General features: G+C 51.8%; 1 protein-coding gene across 2 annotated transcripts in view; it reads left to right on the top strand.

The window, feature by feature from the left end:
* AJUBA (ajuba LIM protein) overlaps positions 1–17,854 on the top strand; it is a 32,461-nt gene extending 14,607 nt beyond the window's left edge. The window contains exons 2-8 of one of the 2 annotated variants that reach the window (XM_077288906.1): positions 5,430–5,531; positions 7,491–7,558; positions 10,210–10,272; positions 10,630–10,760; positions 11,054–11,105; positions 11,478–11,546; positions 15,810–17,854. In XM_077288906.1, the coding sequence (XP_077145021.1) occupies positions 5,430–5,531; positions 7,491–7,558; positions 10,210–10,272; positions 10,630–10,760; positions 11,054–11,105; positions 11,478–11,546; positions 15,810–15,962 (638 nt within the window). In that variant the 3' untranslated portion in view covers positions 15,963–17,854. Of the gene's footprint in view, positions 1–5,429; positions 5,532–6,380; positions 6,558–6,992; positions 7,559–10,209; positions 10,273–10,629; positions 10,761–11,053; positions 11,106–11,477; positions 11,547–15,809 lie in introns of those variants that run through there. The other variant, XM_077288907.1, reaches the window with a different exon arrangement.
* Positions 17,855–18,424: the final 570 nt, after the last annotated feature.

Here is an 18,424-nt window from a genome sequence, read left to right as displayed (position 1 = left end):
AAGTCGCACCTAGGTGTTAATAGGTAATTCCTTGGAACTAGTAGAAATTGTGTCTATATCTCACCAGGAGGTCTAGCTAGGGCCAAGAAGAAAGGTAACATTTGGCACCTCCTAGGTCTTGGAGGGGAGATGTTAATTGCGGCCTGAGGTGATCTATTCCTGAGAACCTTTTCACAAGTGTCTCAAGAGAAAAATAATATATTCATTAGTAGCGTGGCCGTGGCCAATCAAAAAGCCCGGAATTATGATATTAACCTGAGGGGCCAGTCTAGAAACCTGACCTCCAGACCAAAGTTATAAATTTAGGCTGCAGACAGAGAATTGTGTTCACATGATGGGGGCAGCCTGAGAAGCTGGTGTGATCCAATCTACATAGTCCTACCCTCAGGGAGCAGAAAGCAACTACCAGTTAGATAATTTCTGTAAGTTTCTGCTCTTTATTTTATACTGTTTTGCATAAGTTGTATGTCTTTTTATTATCATATTTTTATACCTTTTTCTTATTGTAAGCATTGAACCTTTTGTTATTCAAGTATAAAACTTTAACAAGTTGAACCTTGAATGTTTTAAAAGAATCCATAGCCTAAGGTGTGTGAGCCTTATGAGTTATAGACATATTTTTATTAGTATTATTATTTACGGGACTCATCGCCCGTGTGTTCGGTGAGTGGTGGCAGCGTGTATGAGTGGGTGTGTGGCCTGGGTCGGTGTGTGATTTATGCTGCCATTACAGCATAGGACAGAGGTTGAATGCTGGACCGAGAGTGGGGAGATAGATTAACCCTTGCAGGCACAACCCCAAGTTGCATGTGAGAGCAGGCACGTGACGAATAAGTGACACCACGGAGAAGGGATCCGTGACAATTGGTGGCCGTCAGAGCTTCCAGGAGGCCCTGCAGACAGATGTTAGTCTGGAGGAGCTCAGATGTCTTGCAGACCGACCCCCTGCAGCTTCTGACAAAGAGTATACTGGGACCAGGGTAGACTGTATACAGATACTACCCCAGCGGATACTACAGAATCTTGGGACTATGAACGGCGGCTGATCGTCCTTTATCCATTTAGGGAACAATTATTGAGGATTGCCCATGAAATTCCTTTGGCCGGACACCTTGGAATACAAAAGACTAAAGCTCGCCTGACACATAACTTCTATTGGCCCAAGATAGGGACAGATATTGCCAATTACTGCCGATCGTGTGTAGTTTGTCAGAGAGTTGGGAAGTCCGGGAATATACAGAAATCTCCATTGATACCACTGCCTATGATCGATGAGCCTTTCCAGCGAGTGGCTGTGGATATCTTAGGGCCACTTGCAAGCAGCTCTGGCAAAAAGTATATCCTCACAGTGGTGGACTATGCTACACGATACCCGGAAGCTGTGGCGCTGTCCTCCATCCGAGCAGACAAAGTGGCGGATGCTTTACTGACTGTTCTCTCATGTGGGTTTCCCCAGGGAAATGTTGGCCGATCAGGGAACCCAGTTCATGTCTGATCTGATGGAAAGCCTCTGTGAAAGAATACAAGTACAACATTTTGTGGCCAGCGCCTATCATCCCCAAACCAACGGACTCTGCGAGCGTTTTAATGGAACATTAAAGCAAATGCTCAAAATGCTGGTGGAGACTGAAGGGAGAGACTGGGAGCGGTACCTCCCCCATCTGTTGTTTGCCTACAGAGAGGTACCCCAGGCGTCTACTGGATTCTCCCCCTTTGAACTGGCTTATGGGAGGAGGGTCAGGGGGCCACTTGATTTGATTAATGACTGTTGGGAGGATGACCCCAGAACTACTGGAGTCTCAGTGGTCGAATATGTACTGAGGCTCAGAGAGCGAATGCAAAACCTGAGCAACCTGGCCCATGAGAACGTGACCCAGGCCCAAATCAACCAGAAGGTCTGGTACGACCTTAATGCCAGACTGAGGGCCTACGAGGAAGGGCAGAAGGTTTGGGTGTTGGTCCCTATGTTACAGAATAAATTGCAGGCCGCATGGGAGGGACCATACACTGTACATAAGCAGCTGAATGATGTTAATTATGTGGTGACACTAGATGAGCATGCAAAGCGTCAGAAAGTGTTTCGTGTAAATATGTTGAAGGCTCATCATGCCAGAGAGGCCTGTGTCTTACCTGTCTGCAGCCTGCCTGAAGAGGGGGAGGCTGATCTGTTAATGGATGTAGGGGCCGGGACTCAGTACATGGAGTCCCTGGAGTCAGCAGAGTTTAACCCTGAGCTATCCCACAGTCAGAGGTCTGAGCTTATGGGGGAGCTCAGCGAGTTCACCGAAGTCTTCACAGGGGAGCCTGGGAGGACCCACTTAGCAGTTCACCATGTGGACACTGGTACTAATCCCCCAGTACGGCAGTCTGCATACCGTGTGTCAGCAGAGGTGAAGGCACACATGAGGGAACAGGTAGAGGAGATGCTGAAACTCAAGGTGATACAAAAATCCCAGAGTGCCTGGGCCTCGCCTGTGGTTCTTGTCCCAAAAAAGGACCGTACTACCCGGTTCTGTGTAGACTACAGGAAATTAAATGTACTGACTACATGTGATGTCTACCCCCTGCCGAGGCTAGATGAGCTGTTAGAGCAGCTAGCTAAAGCATCGTACCTCACCATCATGGGACTAAGTAGAGGTCTGTACCTAAGCAGGAAACTCCTGCCCAGAGAAGTGGCTTATGCCACCATTGAAAAAGAATGTTTGGCAATTGTGTGGGCTCTGCAGAAGCTGCAACCATACCTCTATGGGCGCAACTTAACCGTTATCACATCATAACCCATTGAGTTGGCTCAACAGAGTAGTTGGGGACAATGGGAAATTGCTTAGATGGAGTTTGATACTTCAGCAATATGATTTCACAATTCAGCACAAGAAAGGAGTTGATCATGGCAATGCTGATGGCTTATCTCGCCAAGATGGGGCAGAACCAGATACGTGCTCGGGAGCTGACCTGTAAGTCAACCCCAATGCACGTTCATAAGGAGAGAGGTGTGGTGAAATATGTGTATGTATATGTGTGTAGTGACATATGTCTAGGGTTATATGTGTGTCTAGTGATAATGTAACATCTGTCCTGAAGGCAAGTCGCACCTAGGTGTTAATAGGTACTTGGGACTAGTAGAAATTGTCTCCATATCTCACCAGGAGGTCTAGCTAGGGCCAAGAAGAAAGGTAACACTTGACACCTACTAGCTTGGAGGGGAGATGTTAATTGCGGTCTGAGGTTATCTATTCCTGAGAACCTTTTCACAAGTGTCTCAAGAGAAAAATAATATTCATTAGTAGCGCGGCCGTGGCCAATCAAAAAGCCAGCAATTATGATATTAACCTGAGGGGCCGGTCTAGAAACCTGACCTCCAGACCAAAGCTATAAATTTAGGCTGCAGACAGAGAATTGTGTTCACATGATGGGGGCAGCCTGAGAAGCTGATGTGATCCAATCTACATTCGTCTTACCCTCAGGGAGCAGAAAGCAACTACCAGTTAGATAATCTCTGTAAGTTTCTCCTCTTTATTTTATACTGTTTTGCATAAGTTGTATGTCTTTTTATTATCATATTTTTATACCTTTTTCTTATTGTAAGCATTGAACCTTTTGTTATTAAAGTATAAAACTTTAACAAGTTGAACCTTGAATGTTCTAAAAGAATCCATAGCCTAAGGTGTGTGAGCCTTATGAGTGATAGACATTATTAGTATTATTTGTTCCGGGACTCATCGCTCGTGTATTCGATGAGTGGTGGCAGCGTTTATGAGCGGGTGTGTGGCCTGGGTCGGTGTGTGATTTATGCTCCCATTACAGCATAGGACAGGTCGAATGCTGGACTGAGAGGCGAGATAGATTAACCCTTGCAGGCACAACCCCAAGTCAATTTTGAGAGCAGGCACGTGACGAATAAGTGACACCACGGAGAAGGGATCCGTGACAATCGTGACACTGTGACTGCCTTGTTTTCAGACCTCCCCTATAAGACCATTGACCTGAGATCTGGGAGGTGTCCGCTCGCCCCTCTATCCTGACATGGCGGAGCTTAAATGGCCCGGCCCCTCGTACCAGCAGAAGGGGTTAATGTTTGCAAAAATATTTTCCCAAACCCTCTGTCCCATCTCCACCCACATAACCACATTCCAAGACAAGTCTGCACCAGGACCTGGGAATAGTTACCGCAGCTCTGGGGGTGACTGGAGGATGAGACATGTAACAGCAGAATAGTGAGTTCAGCTCTGGAGGATGAGATACGATGTAACAGCAGAATAGTGACTGCATCTTTGGGGGTGACTGGAGGATAAGGGTACCGTCTCACTATACGATTTACCAACGATCACGACCTGCGATACGACCTGGCCGTGATCGTTGGTAAGTCGTTGTGTGGTCGCTGGGGAGCTGTCACACGGACCGCTCTCCAGCGACCAACGATGCCGAGGTTCGCTGGTAACCAGGGTAAACATCGGGTTACTAAGCGCAGGGCCGCGCTTAGTAACCCGATGTTTACCGTGGTTACCAGCGTAAAAGTAAAAAAAAACAAAAACGTATATACTCACCATCTGATGTCCGTCAGGTCCCTTGCCGTCCGCTTCCCGCTCTGACTGTGAGTGCCGCCGTACAGTGAGAGCAGAGCGCAGCGGTGACGTCACCGCTGTGATCTGCTCTCACTTTCCGGCAGTCAGTCAGAGCGGGAAGCAGACGGCAAGGGACCTGACGGACATCAGATGGTGAGTATGTACGGTTTGTTTGTTTTTACTTTTACGCTGGTAACCACGGTAAACATCGGGTTACTAAGCGCGGCCCTGCGCTTAGTAACCCGATGTTTACCCTGGTTACCAGCGAACGCATCGCTGGATCGCTGTCACACACAACGATCCAGCGATGACAGCGGGAGATCCAGCGACGAAAGAAAGTTTCAAACGATCTGCTACGACGTACGATTCTCAGCAGGGTCCCTGATCGCTGCTGCGTGTCAGACACTGCGAGATCGTAACTATATCGCTAGAACGTCACGAATCGTGCCGTCGTAGCGATGAAAATGCCACTGTGTGACGGTACCCTAAGACACAATGTAACAGAATAGTGACTGCAGCTTTGGGGGTGACTGGAGGATAAGACACAATGTAACAGCAGAATAGTGACTGCAGCTTTGGGGGTGACGGGAGGATAAGACACAATGTAACAGCAGAATAGTGACTGCAGCTTTGGGGGTGACTGGAGGATAAGACAAGATGTAACAGCAGAATAGTGACTGGAGGTGACTGGAGGATCGGATTACTCTAGTAGTGGTATGTACAGGTGGAGCAGCCCTCAGTGTCCTGGGTTGGCTGGATGTGTTGCTGGTGGTACCTGTGACGCTCCCTCCGGCGGTGGCGGCGGCCATGTTGTCTCTTTTCTCTGCCATGTTTGCTTGTTGTGACAGTTTCTCTTTTCTTTCTCAGGTATTTGTATCAAGTGTGGGAAGGGCGTGTACGGGGCGAGCCAAGCGTGCCAGGCCATGGGCAACCTGTTCCATACCAACTGCTTCACCTGCTGCTCGTGCGGTAAGACCCCAGTGCCGGGATCACAGCGAGGGCAGTGACCGGGGTCTGTGCTCATCCACCAGTGATTGCTGTCAGGGGACATTGTTGTGTTAGGAAGTGGCAGAACGTTCCATTAGTGATGAGATCCGTCCTCTCCTGTGCCCCCCGGGGCTCCGTCCTCTCCTGTCCCCCGGGGCTCCGGCCTCTCCTGTGACCCCCGGGGCTCCGGCCGTGTGGTTGGGCTCCAGCATATTATCCCTGGCTGCGGTGTAATGATGGCGGTCTCTTCTCACGTGACGGCTCCGTGCTGCTCGTTGCGCACAGTCCGGATGGCGGGTTCCCGCAGGGAGGTGTTTCGGTCTCCCTCTCGCTCCGATCTCATCCTGGGTCATCGCTCTGGACACATCTGCAGTTTGGCAGGAAACATGGCGCTCGGGGGAGGGGAGCAGCTATTTTTGCCGCTGTGAGACAGGATATGGTATAAAGTCCGGAGTCAGGGTGAAACGTAAAGTTTAGCAGAGACGAGCGCCCGTCCCGCCCCGTGAGAATCTCCATTGTCCCTCCAGTACTGCTGGCACTTATAGTCCCACAGCCCAGATGATCGTCTCAAGGGGAGATAGTGTCAGACAACTCCAGGTCACCGCAGCCCGTCCACCCCATCATGTACACTGTGCTTTATAAATAGGTCACCTGTTACTGGTAGATACAATGTATCCGGCGGACAGCCGCGGTGTCTGATTGGCTGCAGGAGCCGCTTCTGTGATCAGAGGAGTAACAACACCCAGCGGATTCCTGCCCCAGTTACTGGTGACGGAGCTCTCCTCCCAGCAGCCTCCTGGGTTCTGTCCTCCCTGAACTCTCCCTTTTTTTGTCTGTTGGTGCATTAAGACATGAACAGATTGCAAAAAGAGTGCTGCACCGAGGACAGCCGACCGGGAAGAGGCACCCTGCTGCACCGAGGACGGCCGACCGGGAAGAGGGACCCTGCTGCACCGAGGACGGCCGATCGGGAAGAGGGACGCGGCTGCACAGAGGACGGTCGACCGGGTAGAGGGACCCTGCTGCACCGAGGACGGCCGACCGGGAAGAGGGACGCGGCTGCACAGAGGACAGCCGACCGGAAAGAGGGACGCGGCTGCACCGAGGACAGCCGACCAGGAAGAGGGACCTTGCTGCACCGAGGACGGCAGACCAGGAAGAGGGACCCTGCTGCACCGAGGATGGCAGACCAGGAAGAGGGACCCTGCTGCACCGAGGACGGCTGACCGGGAAGAGGGACCCTGCTGCACCGAGGCAGCCGACCAGGAAGAGGGACCCTGCTGCACCGAGGATGGCAGACCAGGAAGAGGGACCCTGCTGCACCGAGGATGGCAGACCAGGAAGAGGGACCCTGCTGCACCGAGGACGGCCGACCAGAAAGAGGGACCCTGCTGCACCGAGGATTGCAGACCAGGAAGAGGGACCCAGCTGCACCGAGGACAGCCGACCGGGAAGAGGGACCCTGCTGCACCGAGGACGGCCGACCGGGAAGAGGGACCCTGCTGCACCGAGGACAGCTGACCGCGAAGAGGGACGCGGCTGCACCGAGGACAGCTGACCGGGAAGAGAGACGTGGCTGCACCGAGGACAGCCGACCGGGAAGAGGGACCCTGCTGCACCGGATACGGCCGACCGGGAAGAGGGACCATGCTGCACCGAGGACGGCCGACCGGGAAGAGGGACCCTGCTGCACCGAGGACAGCTGACCGCGAAGAGGGATGCGGCTGCACCAAGGACAGCTGACCGGGAAGAGAGACGTGGCTGCACCGAGGACAGCCGACCGGGAAGAGGGACCCTGATGCACCAAGAACAGCTGACCAGGAAGAGAGACGGGTGGCAGTTTACAATAGTGCTAGGACGTGTACATATAATGCCTAGGGGGGAGGGGCGGCACAGTATATATCGGCGATGCACTCATTATCACCATGTTTTATTTTTTAGGGAGAAGATTACGCGGTAAAGCCTTTTATAACGTCAATGGGAAAGTTTACTGTGAGGAGGATTTCCTGGTGAGTGTTGGCACCACGCTCCTGTTATTACAGTGCCACTGTTCTGCGCTCCTGTTATTACAGCGCCACTGTTCTGCGCTCCTGTTATTACAGCGTCGCTGTTCTACGCTCCTGTTATTACAGCGCCACTGTTCCGTGCTCCTGTTATTACAGCGCCGCTGTTCCATGCTCCTGTTATTACAGCGTCGCTGTTCCGCGCTCCTGTTATTACAGCGTCGCTGTTCCGCGCTCCTGTTATTACAGCGCCGCTGTTCCGTGCTCCTGTTATTACAGCGCCGCTGTTCCACGCTCCTGTTATTACAGTGTCGCTGTTCCACGCTCCTGTTATTACAGCGTCGCTGTTCCACGCTCCTGTTATTACAGCGTCGCTGTTCCGCGCTCCTGTTATTACAGCGTCGCTGTTCCGCGCTCCTGTTATTACAGCGTCGCTGTTCCGCGCTCCTGTTATTACAGCGTCGCTGTTCACCAAGAGAAGCAATGGGGGCACCACGATCAGTGGGACTCAAACCTAGGCCTGAAGACAGCTACAAACAGTATATGAAGAGAAAAGGTAGGCCTGACAAAACGGGAGTCACCACCATGTAAATACAAAGTAACAGCTTTATTACACACATATGCAAAAGACAGAACACTTAAAAACATTAAAAACAAGGGGATGTAACATATCCCTGAGTGAACCAAAAGCCCATAATAAGGCCACAGCACCGCACCACCCACAAAGGGTTAAATACACATGCCCAATATGATAAATAGCCTGCCCTAAAAGATGGTTTTAATGGCTGAAAATACCCAGCCCCCCCCCCCCCCCCCCGGTCCATGCAATAACTCAAATGCAAAAAATAATAATAAGGTGCATGCCTAATATCAACTAAACAAGCACCCCATGGTGACGGGAGATCTGAAAAAAACAAGAATACACACAATACTGAACATTATTGTGTGACCAGCTAGATAAAATGCTGTAGGCAGACATGAATGGAATACCCACCAGAAGAGAAAAGACCGGTGACCTAGAGCGCAAGGGCATGTAATAGCCCGTAAATGCCAATGGTCGGCAAGAATGCATGCAAGGGCATATGTACCCTAGAAGAGGTGAGTGCGGGCAGCAGACACCCAACGCGTGTCGCCACACTGCGGTGGCTTCGTCAGGGGTGATGTCTGCATGCCCTGCCTTCAGCTTAAGTAAGAAATCAGCGGTGACTTACCGATGAACAGCTGTGTGGGCGGCTAGATAGACCGCATGGAGTAACTGTAATGGCGTTTCTACCTGCCGGGCCCGGCGTGTAACGAAGCCACCGCAGTGTGGCGACACGCTGCGCTCTAGGTCACCGGTCTCTTCTGGTGGGTATTCCATTCATGTCTGCCTGCAGCATTTTATGTAGCTGGTCACACAATAATGTTCAGTATTGTGTGTATTCTTGTTTTTTTCAGATCTCCCGTCACCATGGGGTGCTTGTTTAGTTGATATTAGGCATGCACCTTATTATTATTTTTTGCATTTGAGTTATTGCATGGACCGGGGGGGGGGGGGGGGCTGGGTATTTTCAGCCATTAAAACCATCTTTTCGGGCAGGCTATTTATCATATTGGGCATGTGTATTTAACCCTTTGTGGGTGGTGCGGTGCTGTGGCCTTATTATGGGCTTTTGGTTCACTCAGGGATATGTTACATCCCCTTGTTTTTAATGTTTTTAAGTGTTCTGTCTTTTGCATATGTGTGTAATAAAGCTGTTACTTTGTATTTACATGGTGGTGACTCCCGTTTTGTCAGGCCTACCTTTTCTCTTCGTATACTGTTTACAGCGTCGCTGTTCCGCGCTCCTGTTATTAAAGCGTGACCCGTATAATGTGATAACGCGATATATCATTCTTGACCATCAGATTCTGGACGACCGCTGGGGGAGGGGGGTGATGCATGCTGGGAGTTGTAGTCTCAAGTTGCTGGAGTTTGCAGATTTGCATTGTAGGGTGTCATTAGGATTCTTGGGCCCCTTACCTGAGGGGCCACAGCAGAGTTAGGAGGATTGTTGTACCCACATTGGACAGATGGTGATGTGTGATTCAGGCCGGGCCCCCTGTGGATTATCAGATATTCTGGATTATCGGCAGCCACAGACAAGGTCTGGTCACATTGGGTTTGGTCCATCCTGATACCTCAGTGCCAGATGGTGGGCGGCAAAGGCGTTGCATGGGGGGAGTGCGGGGCGCTCCTGCTGGGGTGGTGGGGCGCTGCCTCTGGTGGGGGGGTCCTGCGGGCGGCCGGAGGCGTTGCAAAGGTGTTGCTGGGAGGCGCCGCTGCTGGTGGGCGTGCGAGCCGCTGGTGGGTGGTTGGCAGGGGGTGGGGGGGGTGGGGTTCTGGTGGATGGCGGGGGCGTGCTGCGGTGGGGGCGCTGGTGTTGGTGGGCAGGTGCTGCTGGTGGGCGGCGGTGCTGCTTTTTGGACGGTGGGGGTGCTGTTGCTGCTGGGCGGCGGGGGTGCTGTTGCTGCTGGGTGCTGTTGCTGGTGGGCGGCGGGGCGCTGTTGCTGGTGGGCGGCGGGGGTGCTACCTCTGGTGGGCGCTGTGTAATCCTAGGCTATCCCTGTCGGGTTTTGTGATGTCAGGGCGGCTCCTCTCCTGACCTGGCGCCGCTGATCTCCGCTTCCTCTTGCAGTACTCCGGCTTCCAGCAGACGGCGGACAAGTGTTTTGTGTGCGGACATCTCATCATGGAGATGGTGAGTTACTGGCGGTGATCGCTGCTCGCGGCCGGAGACCCCACATGCTGCTGCGCGTTACATCAGCTCCCGCACACGTGCCATATTCACCGTATGTACGCGGACTCGTCCGTCCTCACGTGCCATATTCACCGTATGTACGCGGACTCGTCCGTCCTCACATTCCTTCCGCTAGGGCCGGACCTCCACACACCCGGCTGTCGCCCTCTCCGCTGCCGCCATTGTCGGGTCGGTGTCGTGCCAATTGATTGCGTGTCCGGCCGGTTACTGACGGGATCGTCTCCTTCACAGTGTAATAGCCGGCCGCTGTTCTGACTGCCACCAGGGTGCGCCGCTGATCTCTTTTCCATATTCCAGATCTTACAGGCTCTGGGGAAGTCGTACCATCCGGGCTGCTTCCGCTGCGTCGTCTGTAACGAGTGTCTGGACGGCGTCCCCTTCACCGTGGACGTGGAGAACAACATCTACTGTGTCAAAGATTATCACACGTAAGAAGCCAGAAAAAAACCTGCAGCCACATGTGAGGGGTAGGACCTGCGGCCACCGCTGAGTACAGGCATCCCCACCGCCGCATGCGAGAGGGGAGGGGTAGGACCTGCGGCCACTGCTGAGTACCGGCAGCCGTATCCTCGCTTTCTTCCTCTGCTGTTTTCTGCTGCCGCCGCCTCGTGTGTTGCCGCCTCGTGTGGGGGAGGGGTACGTTGGACGTATACGGTATATACTGCCATATGTTAACCCTTCCTGCTATTCTTCAAATTAATCTTCTGTCTTTCTCTTTCAGAGTTTTTGCACCTAAATGTGCCTCGTGCAGCCAGCCGATCCTGCCCGCTCAGGTAATGTCCGCCCGCCGCCAGTGCAGGAGATGATTCCCTGGCTGACCTAGTATGTATCGTTACAATGTATCAGTGCAGCACAGATCTCGCCCTGTCCTGACACATTGTAACAAACAGCATGGTGGGGGCTTTTTTGGCTTCTGGATGTTTCTATTTGCTGGCAGTAAGGGTCGGGTACGTGGCATGTGACGTGGTCTGACCGCCAGGGAAGGGGCCTGTGAAATGACTCTGTGCTTATAGTGACGGTGGGTCTGTGCCTTTACCACCCATGATGGGCGCACAGGCCAGCGTGTACCTGCTGTATGGTTATGGGAATAAGCCCCCCACAATGTGACCGCGGCCCACCCTCACCTGCTGTCGCTTCTCCTCCAGGGGTCGGAGGAAACGATCCGAGTGGTTTCCATGGATAAAGATTACCACGTGGAGTGTTATCACTGTGAGGTAAGAGACGGCACCCCGGGCGAGGCCACCGCACACCCTGCCCCGTGCCGCCTGCAGCAGTGTGTTATTAAAGGGCCAGGGCACCTTCCTAATAGACTTTGGGCAGATTTATGAAGCTTTCTGCACCAGGTGTCAGTCTGCACTAGTCCATTGATTTCTATGGTCCACGCACATGACCGCTGTAAACAATCACTGAGCTCAGGACTGCTGTGATTGGCTGCACCCGTCATGTGTGGTGCTGGAGACGTCCCTGCACATTAGTGCAGATATTCCTCGGTGTGCGCTTACAGTGTGTGGTTGTGTGTACACAAGAGGGGTCTGTAGACGTCACTTCATTGGAACAGTAAATCTGTTGTGCATGGTGGAAGACAATTAGAAAGCTGCAGAGCGTTATTTACATAGGACTGCACGGTCCTTTACCGCTGCGTAGATATTAATGTTAAGCTTTGGGGGTCTGGTGTACTTCCCACTGATCACCTGGTTTCAGGATAGCGCCATACAGCGGGCAGTGGCTGTTCTCAGTACTGCAGCTCCTTTTGAAGTGCACGGAGATGTGAGGAGCTGCAGTACCGAGAATGACCACTACGCGGTGCACAGAGATGTGTGAAGCTGCAGTACTGAGAGTGACCACTGCGCGGTGCACAGAGATGTGTGTAGCTGCAGTACCGAGAGTGACCACTGCGCGGTGCACAGAGATGTGAGGAGCTGCAGTACTGAGAATGACCACTACACGGTGCACAGATGTGTGAAGCTGTAGTACCGAGAATGACCACTACACGGTGCACGGAGACGTGTGAAGCTGCAGTACTGAGAATAACCACTACGCGGTGCACGGGGATGTGTGAAGCTGCAGTACCGAGAATGACCACTACGCGGTACACGGAGACGTGTGAAGCTGCAGTACTGAGAATAACCACTACGCGGTGCACGGGGATGTGTGAAGCTGCAGTACCGAGAATGACCACTACGCGGTACACGGAGATGTGTGAAGCTGCAGTACCTAGAATGACCACTGCGCGGTGCACGGAGATGTGTGAAGCTGCAGTACCGAGAATGACCACTACGCGGTGCACAGAGATGTGTGAAGCTGCAGTACCGGGAATGACCACTGCGCGGTGCACGGAGATGTGTGATGCTGCAGTACCGAGAGTGACCACTGCGCGGTGCACAGAGATGTGTGAAGCTGCAGTACCAAGAATGACCACTACGTGGTGCACAGAGATGTGAGGAGCTGCAGTACTGAGAATGACCACTACGCGGTGCACAGAGATGTGTGAAGCTGCAGTACCAAGAATGACCACTACGTGGTGCACAGATGTGTGAAGCTGTAGTACCGAGAATGACCGCTATGCGGTGCACAAAGCATGGCCTACATCCAGCTGATCGGTGGGGTCTCAGACCACTGTTCTTGTACTAATGTCCCAGCCCAAGGCCGGTTTCACATGTCCTTTTATTTCCGGTACCGGAGATATCCGTGTCAGTGTTTTGTGAATTAAATACCTGCGGCACACGTGTGCCACATCAGTACCACACGGACGGCCGCCGGGGAAGAAGCGTTACAGTAAGTGCTGTTCCCCGGCAGCGGGTGCTGAAGACGGCTCTCCTCATTCTCCTCTGCTCTTGTTGATGATTGGCGTGAACAGAGGAGAGCGATGACAGCGGGGGGGCTTTTGGGACTCTTACTCCCATCATCCGACGCTTGTTGCCGCTATTAACAGTAGGTGCGGATGATCGGGGTATTCCTCAGCTGCTGCCTGCGATATAACAAAATAAATGAATGATAAAACCGGCGTGGGGTCCCTCCTATTTTCTTGAACCAACAAGGCAAAACTGACATCTGGGGGCTGCAACCCTCACTATCCGCTTCAGCAAGGCTGGTTGTCAATAATAGAGTGGTCCTCATGCTGTTTTTTTATTTAAATAATTCTTGTAAAAAAAAAAAAACCGGCGTGGGGTCACCCCCCCCCCCCCCCCCCCCGCATAAAAACAGCAACCCACAGCCGCCCAGAAAAGGCGCATCTATTATATGCACAAATTCTGGCCCTTTGCCCGGCTCTTCCCATTTGCCCTGTAGTGGTGGCAAGTGGGGTCCATATTAGTGGGATTCATGTCACCTTTTGTGATGAGGGAGCAGCCGCCATCTTGGATACGGGGCAGTCACCCCGGCGGCCATTTGCTGTAGGTGCAGTTCCCTTATTGGCCTGAGAGACAAAGGGGGCGCCGGGGAAAGCTGTGCCTGTGTAGTTACGTCATGGATTGGTGACGTGGGAGGAACCGGTTTCCTTCACACCTTTGTATTGTCAGGTGACATCAAGCACACTTCTAAGTAATGGAGAAGCGTCTATAAGACCCCTATCCATTACTAATCCTATAGTTATATGGTAAATAAAGGCACAGCCAGAATAAAGTCCTTTAATTGAAAAAATGACACAGACTCCTTTAATATCCTTAATTAAACCATACTCACTGCAACGTCTAATTCCACCGAAGCCCTCGATCTCCTGTAATAAACCAAAAATAAAACACAACAATATCCCTCACCTGTCAGTCTTTCTGTCCCGCGCCATGTCTGGGGGCAAAATAGCTTTCAATCTGGACAGTGCCAAGATGCGACTGTACTGGCTGAGAGCCACTGGGGAATGAGCTGCTGAGAGCGCAGCGTCAGGAACGTCATCGAGGCCGGGCTGAGCTGCGGTGACCTCAGTACTGTGGGATAACCCTAATGACGTCCCTGACGCTGCGCTCTCAGCCGGTACAGTCACATCTTGGCACCGTCCACGTTGAAAGCTATTTAGCCCCCAGACATGGATTACGGCGCTGGACCGAACGACTGACAGGTGAGGGATATTGTTGTTTTTTATTTTTGGTTTATTACAGGAGATCGAGGGCTTCGGTGGAATTAGACGTTGCAGTGAGTATGGTTTAATTAAGGATATTAAAGGAGTCTGTATCATTTTTTCAATTAAAGGACTTTACTCTGGCTGTGCCTTTATTTACCATATAACTATAGGATTAGTAATGGATAGGTGTCTTATAGACGCTTCTCCATTACTAAGCGGTGGGCTTGATGTCACCTGACAATACAAAGGTGACATCAACCCCACAACTATGAACCCTACTTGCCACCGCTACATGGCAAATGGGAAAAGCCGGGCAAAGTGCCAGAATTTGTGCATATAGTATATTATGTGCTGTTTTTAAGAAGGGGGGGGGGGGCAATATCAGTGGCCCCTTACCAGCCTGAGAATACCAGCCCCCCAGCTGTCAGCTTTAGCAAGGCTGGTTGTCAAAAATGGGGGAACCCCACGCCGTTGTTTTTTTGTTTTTTTTTAATTATTTAAATAAAAAAACAGCATGAGGCCCCTCTATTCTTGATAACCAGCCTTGCTGAAGCTGACAGGGTTGCTGCCCCCAACTATGATTTTTGCTTGGTTGGTTCAAGAAAATAGGAGGGACACCACGCTGGGTTTTTCATTCATTTATTTCATTCTATCGCAGGCAGCGGCTGAGGAATACCCCGATCATCTGCACCTACTGTTACTGTTATTAACGGCAGCAGGTGTCGGATGATGGGAGTAAGAGTCCCAAAAGCCCGCCCTGCTGTCATCATTCTGACTTTAATATAACTCTCCTCATTCTCTGGTCGCACCGATCGCCAGCAGAGCAGGGGAGAATGATGAGAGCCGTCTTGAGCACCCGCCGCCGGGGAACAGCGCTTACTGTAGCGCTTCTTCCCCGGCAGCCGTCCGTGTCACACGGAGGACATCCATGTGTGTGTTCCGTGTGCGGGACGTTTTGCCACCCGTGCTGACGGTAAAAAACGGACATGTCTACATGTGGGGCCCGCGGACACACGGTCCATGGAAACACACTAACATGTGCACAGACACTATTCATTTCAATGGGTCTACGTGTGTCAGTGTCTCCGGTACGTGTGGAAACTGTCACCACACAGGAGACACAGACATGTGGAAGAGGCCTAAGGGCAAGTCCTGGTACCTGAGACACAGGGAGGGGTTTGCCCATCATGATGCAGATTTACTATTGGTCCACGGCTGGACAGTGTGATTGACAGGTGTCACTTGTGCACCAGACCTGTCCCTCATGGTGGGAGTCGCCGGACCGCGGTGCTCTCTGTCGCACGCTCCTGTCCACACTGCGGTTTCTCTGTATCATTGGTTTCGGGTGGATTGGTTGATAATGAGACCCCGCTGTGAGCGTCCTCTCACCTGACTGACCGTTCTCTGGCTTCTCTCCGTGCAGGACTGTCACCTGCAGCTGAATGACGAGGAGGGTCACCGCTGTTACCCGCTGCAGGGCCACCTCCTGTGCCACGGCTGCCACATCCGACGCATCAGCGTGAGCATTCCTGCCCCGCACCCGGCTAACTACCCCATGCACGTCACCGAGCTGTGAGCGCCAGGAAGCCACCGAGAAAGACTTGTCTCCTAGCGGAGGGTCTGCCATACATTTCTACAGAGAGCCGGACACCGCCATTATTTATTGTCCGCTCGCCCGGGACGCAGCGACTCCGTACTGAGAATTAGCACTTAACCCGCATTAACCCTTCTGTGGCCGGCGGACAGTCTGTAGTGGGGGAGGGGAGCGCTCTGAGCCGCGTTCAGTCACGTACCGTCCGGCGCCTGGAATAAGCTGTGACCTCGGCTTGTGATTGCGTCCGCAAGGATTAACCCTTTACAACAACTCATTGTGAGGGACGTGGACGCCCTGCACCTGTCACATTGACCGCGAGAAGCAACGCACCTCCTGCTATGACAATGCCAAGAACCGAGTCCTGGGAGTGAGCGGCGATCCCATGAGGTCTGGTGTGTGGTGTTACTGACAGCAAGCGGAGATGTATTGCACCTACCCGAGACCGACCTGGTAACCAGCGGACAGTTCTGGGAATGGTGGCTTTACTGACCGCCGACGAGCCAGCGCTGCGATGGTGTCACGTCGTCTCATGGTCGCCCCTCCAGTCAGTGAGCCCTCGAGAATGGGCGCTGCGAGTCACAGATCAGGCCAGTGCCATGAGATCATCTCTGCGGAAAGCTGAGGGTCCTGGATCCTCGGGGGGAGGTCTGCTGCTCAGTATTTGTCCCTCATTGGCTAACTGGCGATTTTCTGCTTTTAGCCCCTCCCACACGGAGCCGCCATCCTGGAGGAGGGGTTAACCATACGTCTCCAGCATCGTCATCTACAAAGAATAATCATTCCCTGTTTGCCACACTTCTACATTTCAGAATAATTGCTGGCGGTGATCGCTGCACCGTCACAGGACGACGGGGGGCACAGATGACAGAGTGTCACTGTCACCACCCTGCAGGCTTATTTATTGCTGATCATGGATCTTGCCAGCAGAGCTCTCGATCTCATGAGGTCCCCGACACTGGAATGAACACTGTAGAATCACTGTGGGCTGTGGATACTCTGTATATATCAGTGATATAATATCACCTGTGTGTGAATGTTCCCATATAGTGCCTTAGTCACCGCCGCGCCGGCACCAGGATCCACCCAAATCCCTCCGATCCGGCATCACTGGGACGTGGAGTGCAAGTCTCCTCATCCTCCACTCTCAGCAGATGCGGATTATAGGAATGGCCACAGACCGAACGTGGCCTCATCCCTGAAAGCCATAGATTGTGAGATCCGAGGAGGAACGGCTGCCGCAGCGCCTACAAGCTGCCGGACGGCTGGAGAAAGATGGCGGCCGCAGCGAGAGCGGGGTGTGACCACGCGGCGTCCCCTCCCGGTCATCCCCCGCCGTGTATTACGTTATTACAGTACAATAACAGGCAGCCGGCGCCTCAATGGTTAATTGTGGCTGTCGTAACGCCGGCGTCTCAGTATTTAACCCCGCGGCCTCCGCGTCCTGAACGGTTCTACTGTAACTAATGTCTTAACTGTAGAATATAAGTGACTTAAATTAAGTTTTTCCCTTTAAGAATCTATTTTCGTTTTCTGAGAGAATATAGTTTTTGCGTTTTATTCTATTATTATTATTTTTGGACCAGCGGATTAGGATCCGCCGCCCGTGCACCGCCCCGCCGCGGCACAACCAGCGGGATTAGCTGAACTATTTTTGTATAAATTGTTGCTTTGGACACGTAGCTCCGTAGGACGATTGTGGTTATTTTATTATCCGCCGTGTTTAATTCTCCTGATTGTTTAAAAAAAAGAAAAGAAATAAAAAGCGAGAAGCGTAGATATTTATCGGAGGAGCAGTAATAAGTTATTTAATGTTAGACGCCTCGTACCTTAGTTGTTATAATCTGCTTTTTACAATAAACACTTTTTGTAGTTTACACTCATTGCCTGATTGTAATTCCGACAGTCACCACCAGAGGCTCTTCATTATTACAGGACTACAACTCCCAGCATGTCCACCCAGCTCACACACGAGCTGGGTGGACATCACCTGATTTTCACTGTCCTATTAAAAGAATTGAAGAATCCAGGATATGTATAATCAGAAAGATGGTGAGGAAACACTTAGCTAACATAAATGAGTTCAAGTCTCCAGGTCCAGATGAATTATACCCCAGAGTACTGAAGGAGATAGCAGAAGAAATTTTTGAACCACTCTCCATAATCTTGGAAAATTCTTGGAGAGCAGAAGTCCCAGAAGAGGGAAAGAAGGTGAACCCAGGGAACTATAGGCCGGTGAGTCTGACGTCTATACCAGGAACGATCTTTGAACAAATTATTAAACAACATGTATGCAAGTACCTGGATAAGAATGAAGTGATGAAACAGTCAGCATGGGTTTGTAACTAATTATTAATGTCAGACTAACTTAATTTTCTTCTATGACAGAATCACTGACTGGGTGGATCAGGGAAATGCTGTAGATATAGTATATCTTGACTTCAGCA

Source organism: Ranitomeya variabilis, chromosome 2, assembly GCF_051348905.1.
Source record: "Ranitomeya variabilis isolate aRanVar5 chromosome 2, aRanVar5.hap1, whole genome shotgun sequence".
Classification (NCBI taxonomy): Eukaryota; Metazoa; Chordata; class Amphibia; order Anura; family Dendrobatidae; genus Ranitomeya; species Ranitomeya variabilis.
This window is presented reverse-complemented; position numbering and strand designations above follow the sequence as displayed.